The sequence below is a fragment of the Montipora foliosa genome, chromosome 2, assembly GCF_036669935.1.
Source record: "Montipora foliosa isolate CH-2021 chromosome 2, ASM3666993v2, whole genome shotgun sequence".
In the NCBI taxonomy this organism is placed as follows: Eukaryota; Metazoa; Cnidaria; class Anthozoa; order Scleractinia; family Acroporidae; genus Montipora; species Montipora foliosa.
This window is the reverse complement of record NC_090870.1, coordinates 20,147,972-20,172,971: the sequence shown is the minus strand read 5'-3', so window position 1 is coordinate 20,172,971 and position 25,000 is coordinate 20,147,972. Positions and strand designations below refer to the sequence as shown.

General features: G+C 39.5%; 3 protein-coding genes across 4 annotated transcripts in view; all 3 read left to right on the top strand.

The window, feature by feature from the left end:
• LOC137992638 (NAD-dependent protein deacylase sirtuin-6-like) overlaps nucleotides 1-25,000 on the top strand; it is a 124,714-nt gene that overhangs the window by 89,734 nt on the left and 9,980 nt on the right. The window lies entirely within an intron of this gene.
• LOC137986898 (uncharacterized) lies at nucleotides 11,965-12,856 on the top strand. The gene is made up of 2 exons (XM_068833676.1): nucleotides 11,965-12,500; nucleotides 12,548-12,856. Exons 1-2 carry the CDS (start codon nucleotides 11,965-11,967, stop codon nucleotides 12,756-12,758), a joined length of 747 nt encoding a protein of 248 aa, XP_068689777.1. The 3' UTR covers nucleotides 12,759-12,856.
• Nucleotides 23,859-25,000, top strand: part of LOC137992636 (uncharacterized) — a 5,921-nt gene continuing 4,779 nt past the window's right edge. The window contains exon 1 of the mRNA XM_068838085.1: nucleotides 23,859-24,094. The gene's annotated coding sequence lies outside the window, so the exon portion shown is untranslated. The remainder of the gene's footprint in view (nucleotides 24,095-25,000) is intronic.

Here is a 25,000-nt window from a genome sequence, read left to right as displayed (position 1 = left end):
AGAAAAAATAATATCCAATGTGTTACAAAATGGAGCTGGTCCTGCTGAGATTGGGTATTCAAGGAAGTACTGATCAAGGAACTCAGGTTCTCTGGGACTCTTGGTGTGATAGTGGATATGACCACATCGAAAACATTAAACTGCAAATGCAGGATGTGGCTATTGTTGTGTTGATTGTTGGAATTGTTTCTGATAGGCCTGGTTACCCTGGCAAGGTGTTGTATTCCTGACCTTGTTATGATTTTCTGTTTCTTCCTGCGCAGTGTTGGTCCCACAACTGCAGTTATTCCATGTGTTCTTGGAAGTCCCTATGTTTTAGGGCTCAAAGGCTCTATAGCCACAATAAATTCAGCAGTGCAAGTTCAAACTCTAAAATAACAAGCAGAGGAATTAAACTTCTATGGCCACAGTAGGTTCACAAGTCAAAGATCAAACACTAACATATCAATCAGAGGAATTAAACTTCAAAGGCCACAATAAATTCAGATGTCAAAGATTAAACATTAGAATAACAAGCAGAACCAAAATAACAATTACAATTCTATGCCCACAATAAAATAACATGTAAATCAGCAGTCAAAGATCATACACTAAAATATCAATCAGAGGAATTAAACTTCCATGGCCGCAATGAATTCAGCAGTCAAAGGTCAAACAGAAAATAACAAGCAGAACTAAAATAACAATGACAGTAGCCCTCTATGGCCAAAATTAATTCAGCAGTCAAGATCAAACACCAAAATATCAATCAGAGGAATAAATTGAGCTGTCAAAGGTCAAACATTAAAAACAAGAAGCAGAACTAAAATAACAATTAGACTTCTGTGGCCAAAACAAATTCAGCAGAGGTCAAATGCTAAAATAGCAATCAGGAATTAAACTTCGATGACCACAATAAATTCAACAATCAAAGATCAGACACTAAAATAACAAGTAGAACTAACATAACAATTAAACTACTATGGCCACCATAAGTTCCCCAGTCAAAGATCAAAACACTAAAACATCAATCAGAGGAATTAAACTTGTAAGGCCACAATAAATTCAGAACTCAAAGATCAAACAATAAACATTAATTAAACTTTTATGGCCAGAAAAATTCAGCAGTCCAAGATCAAACACGAAAATAACAAGCAGAACTCAAATAACAATTATTTAATTTCTATGGCCACAATAAATTTAGCATTCAAAGATCAAGCACCAAAATATCAAGCAGAGGAGTTTAAACTTCAAGGCCACAAGAAAATAATTCAGAATTGAAAGATCAAACAGTAAAATGACAATCTGAGGAATTACACGAAAGGGGGTAGTTTTTAAAGAAACTGTGGTGCTGCGTCGGTGGGGAAGTAGTATACAAAAATTTGGTTTTATCAACGGAGTTGATAATGTAAATTGGCCACCGTACAGAGATTCTAAAAGCTGACGTTTCAAGCGTTAGCCCTTCGTCAGAACGAATCTACTATCACCACAATGAGCTGAGCAGTCAAAGTTCAAACACTCAAAGCTCTATGGCACAGTATCCTTCCTATTGTCTGCAGTGCACTGTCGGTGAAACATGGCCTTGTGCTCTTCGTTCAACAAGGATGAGTTGTTGAGACATCCGTATTTTGTGGACCAGGTAGTGGTGTGTGAGGTCCGAAAGCTGGCGTTCAAGCGTCTTTCGAATACCCGCCGACGGTCATAGGGATGAAAGACGGCAATAAACCGGATGGATAAGTGTGTAACTTATCACTGGCGGGAAATCAACCGCCTTGCATGACGTCGTGAAAGCTGGTAGTGCCACAGAATCGATTGATTCTAGGAGCGGGGAAGATGCACATCAAACAGCTACGAACACACACTGTCTTAGAACTTTCCTACAAAATCGTTGGCCCATTACGTTATTACGGCTCATATCATCGCTGTCTTGAGAAAAAGGGTTCGGCCCATTACGTTATTACGGCTCATATCATTGCTGTCTTGAGAAAAAGGGTTCGGCCCATTACGTTATTACGGCTGATATCATCGCTGTCTCGAGGAAAAGGGTTCAGCCCATTACCCCATTACGTTATTACAGCTCATATCATGGCTGTCTTGCGAAAAAACGTTGGCCCATTACGTTATTACGGCTCATATCATCGCTGTCTTGAGAAAAAGGGTTCGGCCCATTACGTTATTACGGCTGATATCTTCACTGTCTTGAGAAAAGGCGTTCGGCCATTACGTTATTACGTTATTACGTTATTACGGCTGATATCTTTGCTGTCTTGAGAAAAACGGTTCTGCCCATTGCGTTTTTACGTTATTACGGCTCAAATCGTCGCTGAACTTCCTTGAACTGATCATGTACTTCCTTATTACGCTATTCAAGCGTAATAACAAAAAAAGAGGCGAAATTCTAATCCTATTTGGGCATGGTATAACTGGAAAACACTACACTCACTTTTAAGCCAATTACTCACATAATCGTAACTAATGAAATTATACATGAAAGGAATCATATACCTATACCATGCCCAAAATAGAGAGAAATATACCATGCCCAAAATAGGATTAGTATTATTTCTTTTACTCCTTGTCTATCCTTGTCTGTCTAGTGACAGAAGAGTGCGTCGTAGCTGACTATGTTAAAGCTGCTGTCCTTAAAATCCTCGACCCATGCCAGTACGGTGCTGTCGTGAAGTCTTTGACAACCCAGGCGCTCATTCACATGTTACACCACTGGACCCAGGGATGTGACAGCATTGGAGCTACAGTGAGGGTCACACTCTTCGATTATCAGAAAGCTTTTGATCTTATAGATCATAGGATTCTTGTACAGAGCTTGTATTAGACCTTCCTATAGAAATAACCAACTGGATTATTGATTTCTTAAGTGATCGTTCCCAGAGAATCAAACTGTCAGAGGGGTGTTACTCCGAGTGGGGTGCAGTCCCCTCCAGAGTCCCCCAGGGAACTAAACTAGGTCCATGGTTGTTTTTAGTGCTTATAAACGACTTAGAAATCAATAATGTAGGTAACATCTGGAAGTATGTGGACGATACAACCACATTTGAGATCGTTGCAAAGGGAGCCGGCAGCAATTCTCAAATAATTGCAAATACTGTAGCGCAGTGGTCATCTGAGAACCAGGTTAAATTAAACAGTGATAAATGTAAAGAGCTGAGGATATCATTTGCAAAACACAAAGCACACCTCGCGCCCATTGTAGTAGACAACAAAGCTTGAATGTGTTGATTATGTGTTACGATCTCAAACAACCTCACATGGAATGAGCATATTGATCAAGCCATCAAGAAAGCTTCGAAGCATATGTATTTTTTAATACAACTGAAGAGGGCAAAGGTCTCACGGAATGAGATACATGTAATACTATTTTACACTTCTTACATACGGTCCGTTTTAACGTATGCATCGCCGGTGTTTTTCCATGCTTTGCCCATGTACTAAAAGAAAGATCTAAAACGCGTAGAGAAACGGGCCCTAGCTATTATTTACCCGGGACTGTCCTACACGGATGCCTTAGAACTATCGAACATTGTATCTATTAATGATTACATCGCTAGCTTATGCAATAAGACATTCACATCGATTGTAAATGATCCGACCCACCGCTTGCATAGCATGCTACAGTTCCGTAAGCCATAGGCTATGATCTACGCCACAAAAGGCGGTTTGTTGTTCCCAAATGTAAAACAGAACGTTTTAAGAATAATTTTTTAATGCAATCCTCTTCCATCAATAATGAAAGTTAGCATTCTTATCTTATCTATTAGGCTTTTATTACTAATGAATATTATTTATTATCATAGTTTTATATATTTCTTTATATATTGTCTTCGCAGTTAGGAACGGGGTTGAAGTCCTGAAATTTTTCAGGCTTCTCTACGCAATTGCAAAAATTGCGTTCCTAACTGCGAAGATCATAGCTTCACTTGATTTCATATCCGCAGTTCATATATGATTCATTTCATATACCATTTCATCATATTGTAATATATCTAGTAGGCTTTTATTACTAATTAATATTATTTATTATCATAGTTTTATATATTTATTTATATATTGTAAATACTCAATTCAGCTTTATAAGCTGCAAGCTTTTTACAAATAAACTATCTATCTATCTATCTATCTATCTGTGGATTTCCTCCAACCTAGTTGTCACAAAGCAATGAAACCTCCTTGTTCATTCTTGATGTATTGGAGTACAGTTAGGTAGTCAGTCCAAAGTATTATGTAATCAAGGCGAAGGTCCAACTCCTCTTTGCTGATCCTGACTCCCTTGAAGCTAGCCATCATTTCCATGCCTGGGGTGGTTGGTCTCTTGAGGGGAGCATTATGAGTCTTCCCAAACACAAAGGAGCATTTTTAAACTGCGTTTAAGTTTGTGTGGCAGCAAGGAATCTCAATGACTTCAAGCCCATTGGAGGGAATTTCTCCATTTCTGCCAAACTTTCAGATGGTGTTCTTGGACTTGGTCATCCCATGTAATATTTTCCCCCCAGAGCTCTTGTATCAGAACTTTGATAGGGAGCACGTAGGGTGCAAGAAACCCCAGGGGGTCAAACAGCGAGCTGACCGTGGTGAGGATCTCCCACTTGGTGGAGGGTATGTTGATAGTTATGGTTTTAAAGCACAAGACATCCTTCTCTGCATACCAGTGTAGGCCCAAGGTATGGTTGATGGGCATTGTAGCTAGCTCGAGGTCAAGGGTTGGATCAACTCTTTCATGGGATGACAGATTCATCAGCTCCTCCCTGTTACCGCCTCCGTTAGAATCGGAATATGTCGTGAAATACTTTGTGGTTGATTTACCTACCGCTTTGATTACCGCATTATAGATAAGTATAGATCATAGCTCGCTTTTCAGTTCTACTTAAAGTACTTAAGAACCCTTGTAAACTAGAAGACAAGTAGAAATCAAGACCCGTGAACGTTGGTAAGCATCAATTTACTTTGTTTAAGGTTATAAGGTTACGAGATTTTGTGATTGATACGTTACAAGTTTCGGTAGATTTTGACTGTCTTCAAGTTCCTTTCAATATCACGTGTTTTTAGTTCTGTGGTCATTTTAGCCATGAAAAAACGAATATTTAGGTGATTTCTTAATGTAATTATTTCAGTTGACCGCTTCGATAAGAGCCCTGAGGCCACAAGAATAGGAATACGAAGGAACAATTGAAGAAAGAATCGTAAACTTACGTCAGCTTGGTGTCTTCAACTGCGCGTGTAACAACCCGGGAGCGAGGTTTTCATTTCTAACTTGAGCGAAACCATTACAGTGAACAACGAGGGTTTCACGAACTTTAAGAACTCTAATAGAAAAGGATTATGAGCAGAAATTAGACAATGGAGACCGATAAAGTAGAAGGAGCACGTGGTTGCGATAAAAGCCTCAAAGAAAACAGCCACATCATTAACAAAGAATTCGAAGAATGTCGGGAGCATCGGAGTAGAAACCGCACAGAAAGGGGTCTAGAATTCGACTTGGAAATCGGCACGAAGAAACGGCAAACATCGTTGAAGGACCTCCAATGGCATATGAACACTATCTATGAATCATTAAGAGAGCCGGTGGACCTCGTAAAACTAAATGCTTACAAAGACGGTTTAGAAGTTGACTTGAACACCTTCCAAGCCGCACATGAAAACGTGACTGATCTTTTGATGAGATTAGGACTTCCAGGAAGGGAACAAGAGAAGCATGACGAGTTCCTTGACGTGAAAAATGTAGCGTTAGAATGTTTAGCCGAAATTAAGGTCGAAATTAAAGACCAAGAAATGGAAAGAGTTGAGCTCATTTCGCAACAATCACTACGCTAGAGAAGATCGGCGTCGTCCATTCAATCGTCGTCAACGACCTCCTCAAAGCGAGCAGCAATCGAAACCGTGAAAATTAAGGCGAAATTGGACACACTCAAAAGGCGACAGGAAATTGAAAGGCGGCGAGACAAATTAAAATTTCAAGAAAAGGAGCTCGAGCGTTCAGATGAGCAAGAAGAATTGCATGGGGAACTTTTCGCGGCTAAAGCTATTCAGAAAATTCTGCAAGAATCTGAATTAAACGACACGATCGTTTTGCGAGAAGCCACAGAAAAATCAACTAAACAAACCGAAAAAGAAAGAATTTCCGACTCTGAGACAGACGGTCGGCCCCAAGAGCAAATGGCTGCCCGCAACGAAATTAAGGAAAGGGATAATCAAGTTAACGATCCTATTGTTGTTGGAACGCTAAAGCAATCGCCACATGCAAACGAAAACATCCCAAATACAAGCGCGGAAACGTCGCTTCAGATCCCCTCGCGACTTGATGTCAACATGCCCCTTGTTCATCGCAATATCATCCAATCAGCGAGGAGCTCCAAATCAGAACATCACTTCAATTCCCAAATTTGGCGTATCCAGGAAGAAAACGCAGAAATACAAAAGACGCAAGTCGAATTATTGCGAAGGATGACGGTTCCGGTCCTCAAGCCTCCAGTTTTTGACGGAAACATATTAGAGTACCCAAAATGGGAAAAGGCCTTCAGTGCACTGATCGAAGACCAAGTTGTTTGCCCCAACTACAAGCTTTACTATTTAGGCGAATACACGTGCAGAGCAGCGCAAAAAACGATCAGCGGACTGTTACGATTGCGAACCGAAGACGCTTACAAGAGAGCAAGAAAAACTCTGAAAGAATGCTTCGGAAACCCTTTCAGAATATATGAAGCATACAGGGACAAGCTGAGAAACTGCACGCCGTGTGTAACAAGCGCAGACCTGCAAGAATTCAGGAATTTTCTGATCATGACACAAGAAACGATGAAATCCGTGAAGTAATTAAAGGAGCTCGAAAGTTACTCCACAATACGAGAACTTGCAGCTGGCTTGCCCACCTTCTACGGCAAGAAGTGGAGAGAAAGCGCAAAGAAACTAGAGGCAAAGTGTGGCGAATACTCCTTCACAAACTTCGTTGAGTTTACGCAAGAAGCATCCCCAGACGCCAATCATCCCGTATTTTTGCACGATATTTTAACTTCAACGAGGAAGGAATTGGAAAACAAGAGAAACTCTCCTGTGGATAAGATGAGGCGAAACCCTGAAAGAAAGGAAAGGAAGAAGCGACATGGCATCTCTTTAACACTACGGGCAGTGAGTCGTCATGCAAGAATCCCCCGGACGCGAGTTTGTGCGTGCTGTATAAAGGAAAACACGATCTATCCACCTGCAAGAACTTCTTGGAAAGGCTGCTCAAAGAGAGACTAGAATTTTGCATGTCAAGAGGAATATGCTTCTCCTGCCTTAATCAAAGTCACACAGCTCGACAATGCAACCGGAAAACCCAGTGCGAGGTGTGTAAGAAGCCACATGCAACTGCCCTCCATCGCTTCCCAGCTGAAGAGAGAAGAGAAGAAAGCACACAGGAAACTATCAGAGCAACGAACAATTGTGTGAACTGTAGTGACATTACAACCTCCCTGATCCTTCCGGCATTGATTCATCATAAGAATGACCCAGATCGCCGAGTGAAGGTTTATGCTGTGCTAAACTATATGATCTATTTATGATGTTATGGACTTTACAGTGAAAGAAAACATTCCCGGTTTAATGTTATTCATTGATTTTCAATTCGTTTTTATCTATATGAACTATTTATGATGTTATGGACTTTACAGTGAAAGAAAACATTCCCGGTTTAATGTTATTCATTGATTTTCAAAAGGCATTCGATAGTGTTGAATGGGAATTTCTTTTTAAATGCTTAGAGGCATTCAATTTTGGTTCAGATTTCCTTCATTGGGTTAAAGTATTCTACAAAAATATACAAAGCTGTATCTTGAATAACGGCAGGACATCAAATTTCTTTACGCTGGAACGAGGTGTTCGGCAGGGTGACCCGTTGTCTCCATATCTGTTCGTAATAGCTGTGGAAACACTGGCTATCGCCATTAGACAGAATTCGGACAGCAAAGGAATTTATATCGGAGATGAGCAAGAAACGAAACTTTTACAGTATGCAGACGACACCACAGCGATATTAGCAGATACTAACTCAGTCAAAGTATTATTTGAACTACTGGACCGGTTTCGATGCATTTCCGGTCTTTAGATTAATTGTTCAAAAACTGGGGGTATGTGGATAGGATCATTGAAAGAAAGTAAAGAAGAACATTTTGGTATTAAGTGGCCTAAAATCCCGATTAAAGCTCTGGGGGTATATTTCACATATGATCAGAAACTATTAAAGGAACAGAACTTTATTGAAAGGCTAGATAGTATTAAGAAACTTATTAATATTTGGTCCTCTAGGGGCCTCTCTATTTACGGTAAAGTGACAATAATTAAATCTTTTTTGATCCCAAAATTCGTCTACGTATGTTCGCTACTCCCTACACCAAAGGAAATTGTGAATAAACTGAATCAATTGTTATTCAAGTTCTTATGGAAAGGTACAGATAAGGTGACTCGCGTGTCTGTAATAAACGATTATGAGAGAGGTGGTCTAAAAATGATAGATTTGGAAAGCATGGTTAAATCTTTAAGGTTGGCCTGGTTAAAACGACTATTTAACGATTCAAACGCAACATGGAAGATGTATTTACTTCATCTGTTAGAGCCCGTAGGAGGTCGGTTTTTTCTAAATTGTAATTATGAAGTTTCTGATTATATGATATCTTCTCAATTTTACCACGAACTTTTGTTATGGTGGTCGGAGTTCCGTGAATCTTTCGCTTGAGAAGATGACTGGAAAATAATTGTTTGGAATAATAAAGAGATTCGAACAGACAATAAGCCAGTGTGCTATAAAAATTATTTTAAATCAGGAATTATTTACATACACGATCTTCTTTTTAACTTAAATCCAATGGACTCCTATAACTATTTTTCAAACAAAATTGTCAAAAACAATTTTCTGCAATGGGCGGGCCTTCGTCATTCTGTGCCTTCTCATTTAAAAGAAATCAGCCTAGATAGATTAACCATATCCCCATCACTTATAATTGGAAATAAAATTTTCGATTTTAAAGACAAAAAATCAAAAGATTATTATTTGCTTCTGGTCTCAAAAAAAGCTCAACCTCCTAATATTATCCGCAAATTGAAGAGTGATTTTAATTTCACAACCCAACAATTTAAAGAAATCTTTTCGTTACCACATTTGGTTGTACTTGAGTCATATGTTAAGGCTTTCCAATACAAAGTAATTAATTCTGTTCTTTACACTAACAGCAAACTATGCAAAATTGGATTAAGAATTACTGATGCATGTACTTTTTGTAATGACGAACCTGAGAATTTATATCATCTTTTCTATGAATGCCCTCACTCCAAAACGTTCTGGACTAATTTCGAATCGTACTGGTACCTTCTATCGAATCAGCCAATCCATCTTTCTGCGCAAAACGTTTTATTTGGAGTTTTATCAAAACAATGCCCTTTATCAAATTTATTAAACTATTTCATATTAATTGGAAAATTATTTTTGTGGGACTGCAGAAGAACCCAAACACTTCCTAAAATTCAAGGACCGCAATCGAAATTAAAGATTAAATATGAAACTGAAAAAAAGATCAACAAAAACAACTTCTTTGAAAAGAAATGGGTACTCACTCCAATATAATTAATTAAGTTATTTATTTATTTTTAATATGCATATATTTTTTATTTTGTTGCTCATTGTTTTTAATGTAAGAATATAAATATAATTAGCATCTGTAATCATGTTTTTTTGTAAGTAGTGTATAAATCGGTATTGGAAGTTTAAAAAGTAATCATATTGTTTTTGTAGAGTAAGTATTGCAATTGTATTATTGTAAGTAGCACCTGTAATTGTATTGTATTGTATTGTAAGTAGTATGTACGCAATTCAATTGTTAAATAGTTTTGATGGTAATATAATGGATTTTAGTAGTTGTTAATTGTGTAATTTTTGTAAGTTGTGTAAGTAGATGTACCAGTGTTGTAAGTAGAGTGAGTCATAATAATAATAAAAAAATAAATAAATAAAAAATAAATTACACGGGATGTAACTCCTACTGGCTACTGTTTTGCTCACACTCCTCGATCCAGTGGAAATGATGGCGGCTTTGCTTTTCTATAACAGAAGGATCTAAAAATGGAACGACTCAAGAATCCTGTCTTCAAATCGTTTGAATTTATGGAATCCCTACTTAATACTATCTCATGTGTGCTACGTATTATTGTTGTTTATCGACCTCCTGGCTCAACTCAGAATGGCTCGACAACGGCTCTATTTTTCGACGAATTTTCTACTATGCTGGAACGCTTAGTTTCACTGCCTGGTAAACTACTTGTAACCGGTGACTTTAATTTTCACATCAACAATCCTTTCGACAACACAGCTCGCCAATTTTTGGATCTGCTAAATTGCTTTAATCTGCATGTCCTAAACACCGTCTCACCTACTCACAAAAGCAATAACATCCTAGATCTTATCATCGCTAGAACTGATGAACTGACAGCCCTAAACCCATTCGTTAACAATCCAGTTATCTCAGATCGCTTTGCTGTACATTGCAACCTGCCCATCAGCAAACCTCAAAACCCTAAAATGGTCTCTACTACACGTAGCCTACACAATATAAACTTGCAAAGTTTTGTACAAGATATAACCTCGTCTACTTTGTTTAACTCACCTTCATCAGACCTAACTGAATTGTGTGACCAGTATAGTAGTGACCTATCTACTATCTTGGATAAACATGCACCCTTGCGTACGAAGATAATCACAATCCGGCCCAAGGCTCCTTGGTATAATAACTACATCAGAGAACAGAAGAGAATTTGTCGTCGTCTTGAACGCAGTTGGCGCCATTCTCATACTGAAACTGATCATCAAGCCTATATTAGTGGTTATCAGTGCACTGTCGTGAAACAATCCAGCTACACCTCGAAAATGAATTATTACTCTGATCTTATCAATGAAGCCGGTGTTGATAGCAAAGCTCTATTTCGCAATGTTGATCGTCTTTTACACAGAAAGGCAGAGAAATTTCTTCCAACATGCTCGTCAGCTGCAGCATTAGCAAACAATTTCGCTGAATTCTTCGAAACTAAAATTATTGAAATCCAAAATCAAATTAAAGTTCACTTGACTCCTGATCTCTTCTGCACCTTTGACTCACCTTCACTAAAATGCCAACTAATTAATTTTTCACCTACATCTACTGATGAATTGTCTAAGATTGCTCATAAGATCGTCTTAAAATCATGCATCTTAGACCCACTTCCTTCCGCACTGATGAAAGAATACTTTGAAATGTTTCTACCAACACTTTGTAAGATCGTTAACTTATCTCTGGAATCTGGTTATCTGCCTCCTTCTCTTAAAACAGCTGTCCTTACACCTCTACTCAAGAAACCTTCTTTAGATCACGAAATCTTTAAAAATTACAGACCGATCTCAAACCTTACAGTAGTCTCAAAAATCATTGAAAAAGTCGTGGCTGTGCGCTTACATGAGTACTTGCTAAGTAACCACCTTCACGAGCCACTACAGTCGGCCTACAAGCCTTTTCATAGCTGTGAAACTGCTGTTGTACGTGTCCATAATGATGTCATGCGTGCTATTGATAATCGTCAGTGCGTTATACTTCTTCTGCTTGATCTGTCTGCTGCCTTCGACACCGTCGCCCATGAAATCCTGCTTAATAGATTAAACTCTAAATTTGGAATCAGCGGAACTGCTCTCAACTGGTTTCAATCTTACCTTAATGGTCGCACTCAATCTGTTCTGATTAATGGGAATAAATCACAACCTCGTAACCTCAGTTGTGGAGTACCCCAAGGCTCTGTGCTTGGACCTATCCTCTATTTATTGTATACTGCACCATTAGCTGACTTATTTCGACACCATAACTTGCAATTTCACCTCTATGCTGACGATACGCAACTTTAGGTTTCCTTTTCAACAAATAATGACCTAGAACTGACTGAGGCTATTGAACGTATCGAGTTATGCCTGACTGATTTGGACAAATGGATGAGTATCAACAAATAAAATTGAATAAAGAAAAAACTGAGTTCCTCTTTATTCACTCTAAATTTAGACTACAGCACTGCTTGCCGTCAATCTGCTTTGGTCAAGACACCGTCCAGCCTTCTCAAACTGCCAGGAATATTGGTGTCACTTTTGACAGTACCATGTCAATGCTGCCTCATATTAATACCGTATGTAAATCTGCATTCTATCACCTTCGTAATCTATCACGTATCAGAAAATTTATATCAACGGAAACTGCCAAAACACTTGTGCATGCCTTTATCTCATCCAAACTTGACCACTGCAACTCCCTTCTGTACAATCTTCCGAAATATGCTGTTAAAAAACTACAGTATGTACAAAACGCCGACGCGCGCTTAATAACTTTTTCCTCGAAATTCAACCATATTACTCCCATCTTGAAAGATCTACACTGGTTACCAATTAATGAACGCATAAAGTTTAAGATTCTAATTCTCACTTTCAAGGCTTTGCATGGTTTGTCTCCCTCGTACATACAAGAACTGATACCGTAAACGTCCATGTATAAGCCGCATCCGTAGATAAGTTTACGGCAAGTCTCTACCGTCCTTCAAGAACCCTCCGCTCATCTACATCGCTCCGTCTTAACCCTACCAGCTATAATTTGAAGTCTTATGGATCTAGAGCTTTCGCTGTCGCCTCGCCACAACTTTGGAACGATCTCCCAGAACAAATAAAAAACTCTGATAATCTCCACACTTTCAAAACACGACTTAAAACTTATTTATTCAAGGAAATTTTTGTATAACTTTTTCGTTTATGAATTTATTTTTAATTTTTTTTAATTTAGATCACGTCTTGGATAGGCGCTATATAAGAACTATTATTATTAAGAGATCCCGCCATATGAACAGCACTTGAACATCGGATTATTGATTGGCAACAATTGCGTTCTTGCCCTAAAACTAAGATCCATAGTTCCTGGAAGGTCGAATGACCCATACGCTATACGAACAACGTTGGGCTGGTGAGTAATAGGAGCCAGAAACCATAGAAATCATGAAAATGAATTGAGATGACAGCTGGAGCTATTCACCTGGAAGTTGCCAACTCCTTGGAAACAGATTCCTACATCAACACCCTTCGCCACTTCTTATGCAGGCGTGGTCCTGTGCGTCAGATGCGCAGTGACAATGGTTCAAATTTCATTGGAGCAAGAAGAGAGCTGAAGGAAGCGCTTCCCGAAATGGACCAAAATCAAGTAAAGCAAGAAATGCTGAAAGAGAGCTGTGACTGGTTCGAGCTCAAACTCAATGTCCCGACTGCCAGTGACATGGGTGGAATTTAGGAGCGCCAAATAAGAACTGTGAGAAGTGTGCTTTGCGCCCTACTAGAGAAAAACGGCCATCAAATGAACGATAAAGCCCTACGAACCTTCATGTGCGAAGTGCAGGCAGTAGTTAACAGCTGAGGGTACCACATCGTCAGACACAGCAGAACCACTCACTCCTTTTCACTTCCTGACTGTGAAAACGAAGGTAGTTTTGTCTCCACCAGGAAAATGTATTCAAGACCTGTATTCAAGAAAATGGTGGCAACGGGTTCAACATTTAACGAACGAATTCTGGTCCTGCTGATGTCAGAAGATCAGTGAAGACCGGGGAATCCCTGTCGAGGAGCCAACAGAGAAGTTTTGATTACCGGTAGTACTATGGATCCCTATGTTATAGATAAAATGAACAATGAGACGATTTTGTTATTGTTTACGATTAAGCTAGTGATTTGAGTAAATTAAGGTATTAATTTAGGGGAGCCACGTTACTGCTTCGTTAGAATCGGTTGTTGCGAAATACTTTGTGGTTGATTTACCTACCGTTTTGAATACCGCGTTACAGATAAGTATAGATCATAGCTCGCTTTTCAGTTCTACTTTAAGTACTTAAGAGTGCATGTCAGTAAAAAATCAAACATTTTCGAATTTTCATGGCCACAGCTCAAAAATCGATTTTGCTCAAATTTTGTCAAGATGTAGCCTATTATGTCTCTAAATGCACTGTATAGTTTTTTAAGTCATTTGTATTTATATTTTGAAGAAAATGCAAATTTAAGAGTTCGTGTCGAAATCGCCATTTCTTCCGCAAAAATTAACGCTTACTTTGCCATCAAATTTCGCTACAAAAACCAATTCATATCAGCTCAAAACCTCCTAAAAGCTCTTCTGTGATATCTCTACATAAGGTTTACGTGATTTTTTCGAAATTTGAATCACCGCTTGCATCCAAAATAATTTCAACTTTAAGACGCCTGGTTTGACTTGACTGAAGGTACCCCTGAAACTGCATCGTTTTTCAATCTGACAATATTTGCACCGTTAACTCTCTAAGTGATAAGCTGTCAAGTGATATAAAAATTTCTTTGGGGAAATGTATACGTGCTGCGTGACAGTTAATCAAATTCATGTGACTTTGACCTTTTGACATCAAACGTCCTAATTTGCATAATCATCGAAGATGAAAAACAAGTCACTTAAAATTCTTGTTTTAACTTTTTTACAGCAAGAATCGAAATCTTGACAATAATTCCTACCTGTTTATGACTTATTTGTTGTTTAGAACTTCTAATTTTACCACAAATCGTATAAATAGTGTCAGCCAACAGTTGGTGTACATGCGATTAACATTCAATACGTTCATGTCCCATGGTCAGTTCACTTTCACAGTGATGACATTCTCTTATAATGGTTAAATTGGCTCATTAACCTTTTCCTTGTAACCTCCCGTGCAGCTGGGAACGGTATTCTTTCAACCGGAATGTGTAATACACCAATTCACGTGGCATCTAGTGTTTGGTTGATGAGTGGTGTGAGACGCACCGCCCATAAACCAATAGTTTTGGCCTGAAGGAACAACATAACAGCAGACCAGTAGTGCTGTAAAAATAAATTAGTGTTGAGTTTGACTTGGATCGAGTTTTAGGATAGTCATACCCACCCTTCGCTCGAATTGCTTTCGGAGGCCCTGAATAAGCATCGGAGTCGTACCCAGACCTGAATTACGTGCTTGCTTGCTCTCAATTACTACACTGACGCATCAGTTTCAAGGATTCATTCATCACCATTTGTTTAAAATTATGCACTAACGCAGCCTTTTCTACTTTGAGAGTGGCAAAGGGGTTTTCCGTGATTCATGATCAGACTACTTTACAGCTGTAATCACGACCCGTGACAGTTGTAAAATTCAGCGTGATGCGTGACAGTAACTCGAAGCTCGCTCTTTCTTTTTCATTTCCAAAATGGAAGTCAAATTCTTAGTTAGCTGAAAACTGTTAACGTTGAAAGGAGCTCTTTTTAACAAAGTTTCTCTGACTTAAGTAAGCATCAACTGAGAAAGCTACCCGAAAAACTCTGTTACCTGTACACACCTGTTTCCCGTTTTGAGCTTCTTTTCAGAAAATCCTGGTTTTTTGATCAAATAAAAATGCATTTATACACACTGAATGTTAATAGAAAGAGTTATTATGGTCACTTTACCTCAATCTAGCTATTTGCAATCCTTCGGGTCAACAATGAAGGTTCATTCGGGTTTTCCTAAAACGAGGACAACCAAGGAATCTGGAATCCGGAATAAGAACTTAAACCAAAGTCACGTAAAATGATCCAGGGTCTATTATGTAATAAGATTAGGTGTATTGATGGTTCAAAATAGAATTTTGAACCAGCTGGGAAGTTCAAAACATGTTTAAAATTTCATGTGAATCTCTCTCTAAAAGCCAAGGATTTCTAACTTCTATTCTATGCATTCCTATTCCGGAATACGGGCAATCCAATGCATCCTAACATTGTACGTGCAATACTTATGGAAAAGCATTTTACCACACGAAATGGAATGTAGCGAAAGGTGACTATTCCAACTTGAAAAATGACGAATCAAAGGCATATACGAGTGCAGCGAGAGAGAGTCTAGCTGAACTCACAGTCAACACATCGGAATCAGTGGAAACTGATTTCGCTTAACACATGTAGGCTGGGTCTGCTCTTGATATCTCTATGATGGAGGCAATATTATGTGTCACAACTTTCTTGATAAAAGAGTTCACACTGTAACCATGTTCAGCTGCAAGTACAACAGGTTTCCCTCAGAGTCTAATGTCTCCTAAAATGTTAAATGCATTCGATCAGTTTCGAAAGACAAAAATAATGCTGTGAAACGTGCTTCGTTCACCTTATAATTAGTTTAAAAAAACTACATACATACCAACGAGATGCTTTATTAACATCTTTCCGACGTTGAGTCTTTTCGGTTCCGTAGTAATTTCGGCCTTCGCTCGAGTTTCACTGTGTTCCGGATTCCGGATTCCAACTTTTAAGCAAATGCGGTTCATTTAATCATTAAGCCTTCAATTTCCATACCTTAACAACAAACAGCAACAGGTAAGTTGCTTTTCAGTTTGTGAAAATCATCAGATTGAATATAAACTTTAAAAAACTTGCCATCGCAGATATTGTATTCATTTCTTGCCACACTCCTATGCCATCACTACTGTATAAAATGCTGTTGATGAAACTAACATTATCCGATTTTAACCCCTACTGAACATTAAAGCCTACGCGCATGTGTCAAAGATTCTCAGTTGGGCAATGTATGCCGATCACACACCATCACTCTCAAGACCCTGGGTACCAGCGTCAGATTCTATGGCTGTCTTTGTATGTCTGATATGGCTGGCAGTTTCAATGTCAATCCTCAGAGTAGTCGGGTATGCTTTGATATGATTTTTGATTGTAGACACTTTTCGGTCACACAATCCTTTTCCACCACTGGGCTGCTAACGCCTTGCATCTTTTGAAATGGCCTGCGGAACTCGAAACCTTGTACCTCCGGGCTCCTGCTCTTGTCCAGCTTATTACTAGAGTCGGGCGATGATGACGGCAGAGGCAGGCGAGAGGTCGCGCGACCTCCTCCTTCCCCGCCAGTTCTCCATCCCTACTTGTACACGCCTGCTTCAGTCTCCAGTTTCTCATCTCCTTCGCACGCCTGTCACGCATGCTACTTTTTCAGTTGGTTACTTGTGTCGGAGCGACTGTGGAAAAAAGAGCTCCTTTCAAAGTTAAGTGTTTTCAACTAACTGAGTATTTACTTTTGGAAATAAGAAAGAAAGAGCTAGTTTTTTATGTTTTTCTTGAAACCACTGGGTGCTTATCATTTAGCCAAATTTCGGTTTGAGATTAAATGGAAAGGCAATTTTCCGGAAAATGTTTTCGGAAATTGTGAACAACCTCCAGAGGTAGTCCTCTTTTTTCGTTTGGAATGGAATTCGAGACATTATCTTACCATTTGCGAGAATCGTTCCGTTTAAAATATGCAGGGTGGAATGCTGTGTGGTAAATGGTAAGCCCCATTCTCATCCGGTTGGTCATTAAATTCAGAAAATCGCTTAATTACCTTTATGCAAACAATCATTCCATCCGGATTATTTGGCTAAATGGTAAGAACCCACTTATCTATCACGCATCACGCTGAATTTTACAACTGTCACTGGTCGTCATTACGGCTGTAAAGTAGTCCGATCATGAATCACGGAAAACCCCTTTCCCACTCTCAAAGAGAAGGCTGCGTTAGTGTAGCATTTTAAATAAATGGTGATGAATAAAACCTTGAAAATTGATGGGTCAATATAGAAATTGAGAGTAAGCAAGCATGCAGTTCAGGTCTGGGTACGACCCCTATGCTTATTTCCTCTGAAAGCTATTCGTGGGAAGGATGGGTATGACTATCCTTAAACTCGATATATTAAGTCAAACGTAAGACTAATTTATTCTTACAGCACTACTGGTCTACTGTTATGTTCCGCACATCAACAAAACCTTACCGGAGGTCTGCCAGGGGGAATTCCAACAAGTGACATAGCCTAAGAAGTAGCGATGGCATTTAATATGAAATCGCGACAAACGACATCCTTTCTTTAAATTTCCGACCGCAACGCTCACAGCAACGTGAAACATTGACAAAACGCAGACACGAGACCTCTTAAAATTCAGACAAGCGACACGGAAACCCCCAACCCCGGCACGGCTTCTTACTGGAAAATCACTAAATGTCTCGTGAGTGTGTCACATGAGCTCGTGTGTTGTTGAAGGAATACTGTTCCCAGCTGCACGGGAAAGTTCCCTATGGTACAGATATTCAGTTTGTGATATTATGAGGTTACCAGGGAAAGGTTAATGAGCCAATTTGGCCATTATAAGAGAATGTCATCACTGTTAAAGTGAACTGACCATGGGACATGAACGTATTGAATATTAATCGGATGTACACCAACTGTTGGCTGACTCTATTTATATGATTTGTGGTAAAATTGGAAGTTCTAAACAACAAATAAGTCATAAACATGTAGGAATTATTTTCAAGATTTCGATTCTTGCTGTAAAAAATTTAAAACAAGAATTCTAAGTCACTTGTTTTTCATCTTCGATGATTATGCAAATTAGGACGTTTGATGTCAAAAGGTCAAAATCACATGAACTTGATTAACTGTCACGCAGTGCGTATACATATCCCCAAAGAAATTTTTATATGACTTGAAAGCTTATCACTTAGAGAGTTAACGGTGCAAATATTGTCAGATTTAAAGCTTTATCGCATGTTGAAAAACAATGCGGTTTCGGGGGTACCTTCAGTCAAGTAAAACCAGGTGTCTTAAAGTTGAAATTATTTCGGATGCAAGCGGTGATTCAAATTTCGAAAAAATCACGTAAACCTCATGTAGAGATGTCACAGAAGAGCTTTTAGGAGGTATTGAGCTGATACGAATTGGTTTTTGTAGCAAAATTTGATGGCAAAGTAAGCGTTAATTTTTGCGGAAGAAATGGCGATTTCGACACGTTTTCTTAAATTTGCATTTTCTCCAAAATAAAATACAAATGACTTAAAAAACTATACAGTGCATTTGGAGACATAATAGGCTACATCTTGACAAAATTTGAGCAAAATCCATTTTTGAGCTGTGGCCACCTTTTGTTCGATTTTTGTGAACATGCCCTCTTAAGAACCCTTGAGATCAAGACACATTGGAAACTAGAAGACAAGTTAGAGCAAAACTTTCTAGGAAATCAAGACCCATGAACGTTGGTAAGCATCAATTTACTTTGTTTAAGGTTATAAGGTTACAAGATTTTGTGATTGATACGTTACAAGTTTCGGTAGATTTTGACTGTCTTCAAGTTCCTTTGAATATCATGTGCTTTTAGTTCTGTGATCATTTTAGCTATGAAAAAACGAATATTTAGGTGATTTCTTAATGTAATTATTTCAGTTGACCACTTCGATAAGAGCCCTGAGGCCACAAGAATAGGAATACGAAGGAACAATTCAAGAAAGAATCGTAAACTTATATCAGCTTTGGTGTCTTCGACTGCGCATGTAACAACCCGGCAGCGAGGTTTCATTTCTAACTTGAGCGAAACCATTACACTCCCTTCAATTGCTGAGAAACTTTGTTAGCCGGAATCCACCTTCTTTCAGCCTGTCAATTAATGTGGTTGCCATTGTTACTGCCTGACTGACATTACTGATAGACTTCAACAGGTCATCAACATAGAAATTGCAGCAAACAGTTTCTTGGACATCTTTGCCATTGCAATCATTATCATCTGCAGTTTTTCTGAGTGCCTTGTTTACACAACGAAGGGAGAATGTCGCACCAAATTTATGTAGCTGCATTTGAAATTCCTCTGAGTCGTTAACAAGGTTGTCAGGTCACCATAGAAATCGTAGGGCATCACAGTCGCTTGGCCCAACCTGCACTTGGTGGAACATTTGGTGGAACACTCTATATCAGCAATAAGGACGACTTCTTCCTCCTTGAAGCGCATGGGGACACCAGATAGGTTGTTGATATAATCTGGACATTGAAGAAGCTGATTGTTCAGCACTGTTCCTTGAAATCTTGCAGCTGCATCAAACATGACTCGCAACTTTCCTGGGTTATTTGGATTGATGGCCGGATGGTGTGATAGGTACCATGTTTTACTGCTATGTTGGTTATCCTCTGCCCTGGAAAGTTTGCGAGCATGACCTTCAGCAATATACCTGTCAATTACTGAGCGGTATTTTGCTTGCAGTTCCGTATCCCTCTCCAGGTGGCGCATTAGATGACTTAGTCTTATGTCAGCCATCTGCCAATTAAAAGGGAGGTTGCGATGTTCACTTTCCCAAAGGAGCGCCATGCTGTAATGGTTGTTTTTTTGACATGGTGTGGTTAATGATTTCTTCAGCTCTCCTATCCTCGACTGACATGGACCAGTAGGGTTTTGCGTCACACAGTGACTCAGATTTCCAGGACAGCTCAACTTGACGGTTTAGGTGCTGTTTGAATGTTATGTAAATCATAGCACTGGCACTTCAGTCCATCGCCTGCTTGGCCAAGGACAGCAAAACCGAGACAAGAATGGATTGCAACAGGTTCATCTGGGCTGCCATAACGAATGAAAAATAATGAAAGCTTCAGGGATGTCGGTTTCAATAATCAGAGAGACCATTTTCCACTCAACATCTGGGAAGGGAACACCATGTAGGTGTGGCCACTTCTCCTTGGTAGTAATGCACTTTTGGTCCAGAGGGATTGCCAGCTCCTTTCGAGACCACACTTCCTGCAGTTGCAGTTTCTGAGGTTCTCGTCAACAAGATATTCCACTATGAGATCAACTCATTCTCCGTTTGGGAGTCGTTGTGGTCGCTATGGTCGAAAAGGTTAAGCGTTCTGCTCGGCCTGTAAGTCCCAAGGAATGAACAAGGGATGGATCCACCAGAGTGACTTTAGACTCAGAGTCCAGCATTGCATAAGTTGTGATGACTTGTGCGTCTAGAGAAGTACCTGCAGGAGGACTGTTCTAGAGTCTGTGTTCTGGGTGGAAAAGCAACAAGTGGTCGGACTTATTGCATTGCCTTCTACAACCGCAGTATCTTGTGCATTGGTATGAGTGGTTGGATGGAGGTGGGTTTGATGAAATGCTTCACATCCCGTGATTCTGCGTCTGAAGAAACTGGGGCATGACTCCATGATAATGAGTGTTCATTATCGTTGAGACAGTTATGGCATAGCTTTCTAGAGGAGACTAGGGTGTTTCTTTCTTTTGGGGACTTTGATTTGAACGTCCTGCATCAGTACAATGGGTAAGCTTGACCACAGCAGCAACAGTAGTCACTTGCACATGCTTTATTCTTGAGCAGCTGGTTGGATGACGGTGTTCTTGACTTTTGGTTCTTGGTAATTGTCATGGTTGTGAGCTTTGGCTTGTCCAGTTTGCCGTTGGTCTATGGTTTCTTGTCCTTGAAGGAGTTGCCGTGTCCATATTGCTTCAACTTGGAGTACACATGGTGGTTAGCAATGTTTGCATGCCTAGTGAGGACGTCCACAAAGTTGATTAGGGTCGAAAATCTTAAACCTTTTGCCTCAAGATCGAAAGCAAAAGCAGCAAACTTGCCATGGATTGGTTTCAGCAGGTGATCAGCCATACAATATTCCCTTGATTTATTTGAGTCAGGCTTTTCATTGACTTTTGGGTTGCAAGAGCCATTGTAGCCTGACCAGTGAATTCTCAGAGCCACCTTGTCGTTGTTGGGTACCGGTGGTCCCTTGATGACCTTTTCAACCAGGGATCCGACGATCATACATGGTGTGCCATATCTGTCCTCAAGGATTTCAGGCATGATGGACTCCTGTAACGGTCTTGCTTGAGTAGTGGTAGGACCTCGTTCGCTGCACTTTTGACGGTTGGAATTTGGACGTTCTGATTGGTCGATTCAAATGTTGGCAGGAAATTCAAATTTGGGCGGGAAATGCAAACATACGTAAGGTGTTTTGGGGTGCTTTGCGTAATCATGCTGGATAAAAAGATAACCGTCAGGAAATTCAAAATTCAAATAATGACGTCACAGACACGTGACAACTCCCTTGTGCGAACCCTCAGGAAACAGGTTGGGGTGTTTTGCGTTATCATGTTGGAAATTCAAAGTTGGGAGTATTACAGGCCCCTTACTGTCAGAAAAAACACCAGAGGAAAAATGAAATCCAACAGGTTTTAATGTACAAGAAAATCAATGGTACTATTTGTATAACGTCCCTCCAGTCACATCTGAGTAGAGTCTCCTTTAAGTCAACTAAGTCAACCTTAGTGTCCCTACTCAGTCAAAACTATATACAAACGGGAAATCATGAAATTGAAGTGTTGAAAAACGAAGGTAAAAAAAGTGAACAACTCTAATAAAGCTTTCAGTAACGCTCCCAAGCTTGATTTTCATAGATTTTTCAGAACGCTTCGATTGTATCCTTGCGCATTGGAAGACGACATTTCTTTCTTTGGAGATGGCGTTCATGTACATGTAGCTGTTGCTTTTGAACTCGAACCATGCTTTGAAACTCCGAGCAGCAAGAGGTAACTTCGTCTTCATCCACCAAGTTTGTGCTAGGAATCCTTTCGAGACAGTCTTCTGCCTTTTTTTCTCTTTTTAAAAAGAGTTCTTGACACCTCACTGTAGAAATGAACGTTTCTCATCATTAGGTTACATGAAAAAAATTTCGGAGATCTTTCAGCAGGTAACCATGTTGTAAAAGGAGGGTGAAGAGAAGAGGGTTTTGGAATATAATTATAGAGACGTCGCGCACAGGATTGGTTGAGAGGGGATGACATCACACTCAGGGATTGGTTGAAAAGATGACGTCACAGGGACCCAGACCCCTCACAGTAAAAAAATGGAAACAACGCCATCTTAAATAGTTTAAAACAAGACAAAAATAGGATTATTGTTACGAAGGAAATGATTTAATTAACAATAAAAGAGCTATTGACAATTGGGAACGTGGGAGGCAGCCTGGTGCGGACCCTCGTCCTGTTTTATCCAAATTCGTGTCCATAGGTTATTGTAAGCAAAATTGCAAAAGTCAAGCAAGTCTCAGTCTCTGGGCGCGTTCTGTATTCGCAAAAAAGGGAGGCCTAAGGACCCATGCATTCAATACAGTATCACAGCCTTTAGTTTGTACACGTAAAAATCGTTCACGTATCATCATCATCATCATTTTGTTTTTCTTCATCTTGCGTTGGGATGGGACGCGGTTGGAACATCTTGTTCAAGAAAAATTTCCGTCTCTCCACAGCCATGTCTATAGCTCTTCAACATCCATTGAATCCTCCTCCATGAAACGATGAATTTCCAACATGATTACGCAAAACACCCAACCTGTTTCCTTAGGGTCCGCAGACGGGGGTGTTACGTGCATGTGCTGTCATTGTTTGAATTTTGAATTTGCAGCTGAACGTATGTTTGCATTTCTCGCCAAAATTTGAATCGACCAATCAGAACGCGCCAATTCTAACTGTCAAAAGTGCAGCGGACGTGACGCACATACGCCATGACGTCATGAACGTCCGTACGTCTGTCCGCCCCTTCATGTATGCCAATGTGACCAGTACACGTAACCATATCATGGGCTCAAGTTTAGAGGTCATGGAGGATGCAATACTCCATTTGACACTGTAGCTAGTTTACAGCATACATCTTTGATATTGGACATCAATATTATGGTCAATTGACAGCTGTCAAAACAAGGTATCCGCTGACCAGTATCACATGACCATATCGTGGGCTCAAGTTGGACCTTACCGAGGTCAGCTGTTAATTTGAAGTTGACCTCTGACCAGGGAGTGGTTGTGGATTGGATTGCAGGTTCAAGTCAGACACACACACACACCTGAACGAGGCTTCATTTTTCGCGCTCTTTCTGTCGCTCGACGCGGCTACACAGCCATACTATGTCAACAAAAGCTCTTGACAGTCGATGCTTTTCGTGTTCAGGTATGGTTTTCTTGCATTTTTTGCTGGTTTCAGTCCAGGTTTAACATAATATAGCTGTGGTCAGGACACATTGGTGGCTACGTAGTTATTCAAGTCAAGCATTGAAGCGATATAAACTTAAAGCTGAGTGTTTATTTTAAATTTTTTTAGGGCTGCTTTTTGCTCTGAATTGCAGTTTTTGGTATGTCTTAATATTTTTAATTTTGAATCTACTAAGGTTGCAAGATGCCTGGACGGCCTGTGACAGCAGAACAGAAACGAAAGAGGAGAGAAAGAGAACGAGAACAACAAAACGGTACACCAGTAATAGCTTAAAGTTGGTGGAAGAATTTTCTCCACAAATTCTTTTCTTGGACACTAAACCGTTTGTTATTTCTACGGATGAGTTATGTCAAGTGGATGCATTCTAAAAAGTGGTTTATTCGTTTTTTCCTTTGTTCAGGAATGAAACTCGAATTTTTACTGTTAACTGGAATTAAATAACAATTACCTGTACTCTTTTTGGACAAAAATAATCGATCTTTTGCTGGTTTGTTTGGCTTTAAAATGCAAGCTAACAAGAAGTTTTTTTACTTGGCTTGCCTAACTGTTTTTCGATGTGCCTCGACAGTGACAAGAAAATTGTGCACTTATGTTCTAAACATGTAATCGCAATGAGTTCTCGTAAAAGTAAGAGGAGAAATATCACCAGCTTGTGTTTTCAGAAGTTTGTTTAGAGAACGTACAGGTAATTTGTTGGAGATCTTGTTTGAAGTTTGTCCTTTCGAGCCGATTCTGGTTCTAAGCCAAGCTGGCGTGTTTCAATGAAATACATCAAAATGTAAATGATCTCGTTTTCAGAGATAAAGTGGAATAAATAAAGTACGATCTGTCACATCACGAGCTATAGTAGGTCTGTGATTTCTAATTTTAGTCTGATTCCTATTCGCTGCCTTTAGACAGTCTACTCTGAAATGGCTTCTTTCCTTTTCTGTTCGCTTGCTGAGGATTTGCTTGCTTTCTTTTAGAACTCTTGCGATTCAAGAAAAATTAATTGCCTAACTGGTGAATTCGACAGTAGATTACACTGGAAAAACCAATATCACACTTGTCCCTTCGTGATTCATGCGATCAGTCAGTTTTTCAGGTGAAATTAACCATGGAATTCACTAGTTAAACAGCGAAGAAAATGACATAATTAAGCAATATCCGCGAAAACCAA

What these genes read in the sequence shown, in the direction of transcription:
- LOC137986898 (XM_068833676.1), top strand. Translation starts at nt 11,965, where the DNA reads ATGGATGAGTATCAACAAATAAAATTGAATAAAGAAAAAACTGAGTTC. An exon ending in TACATACAAGAACTGATACC is followed by an intron (nt 12,501 to 12,547) that starts GTAAACGTCCAT and finishes GTTTACGGCAAG; the next exon opens with TCTCTACCGTCCTTCAAGAA.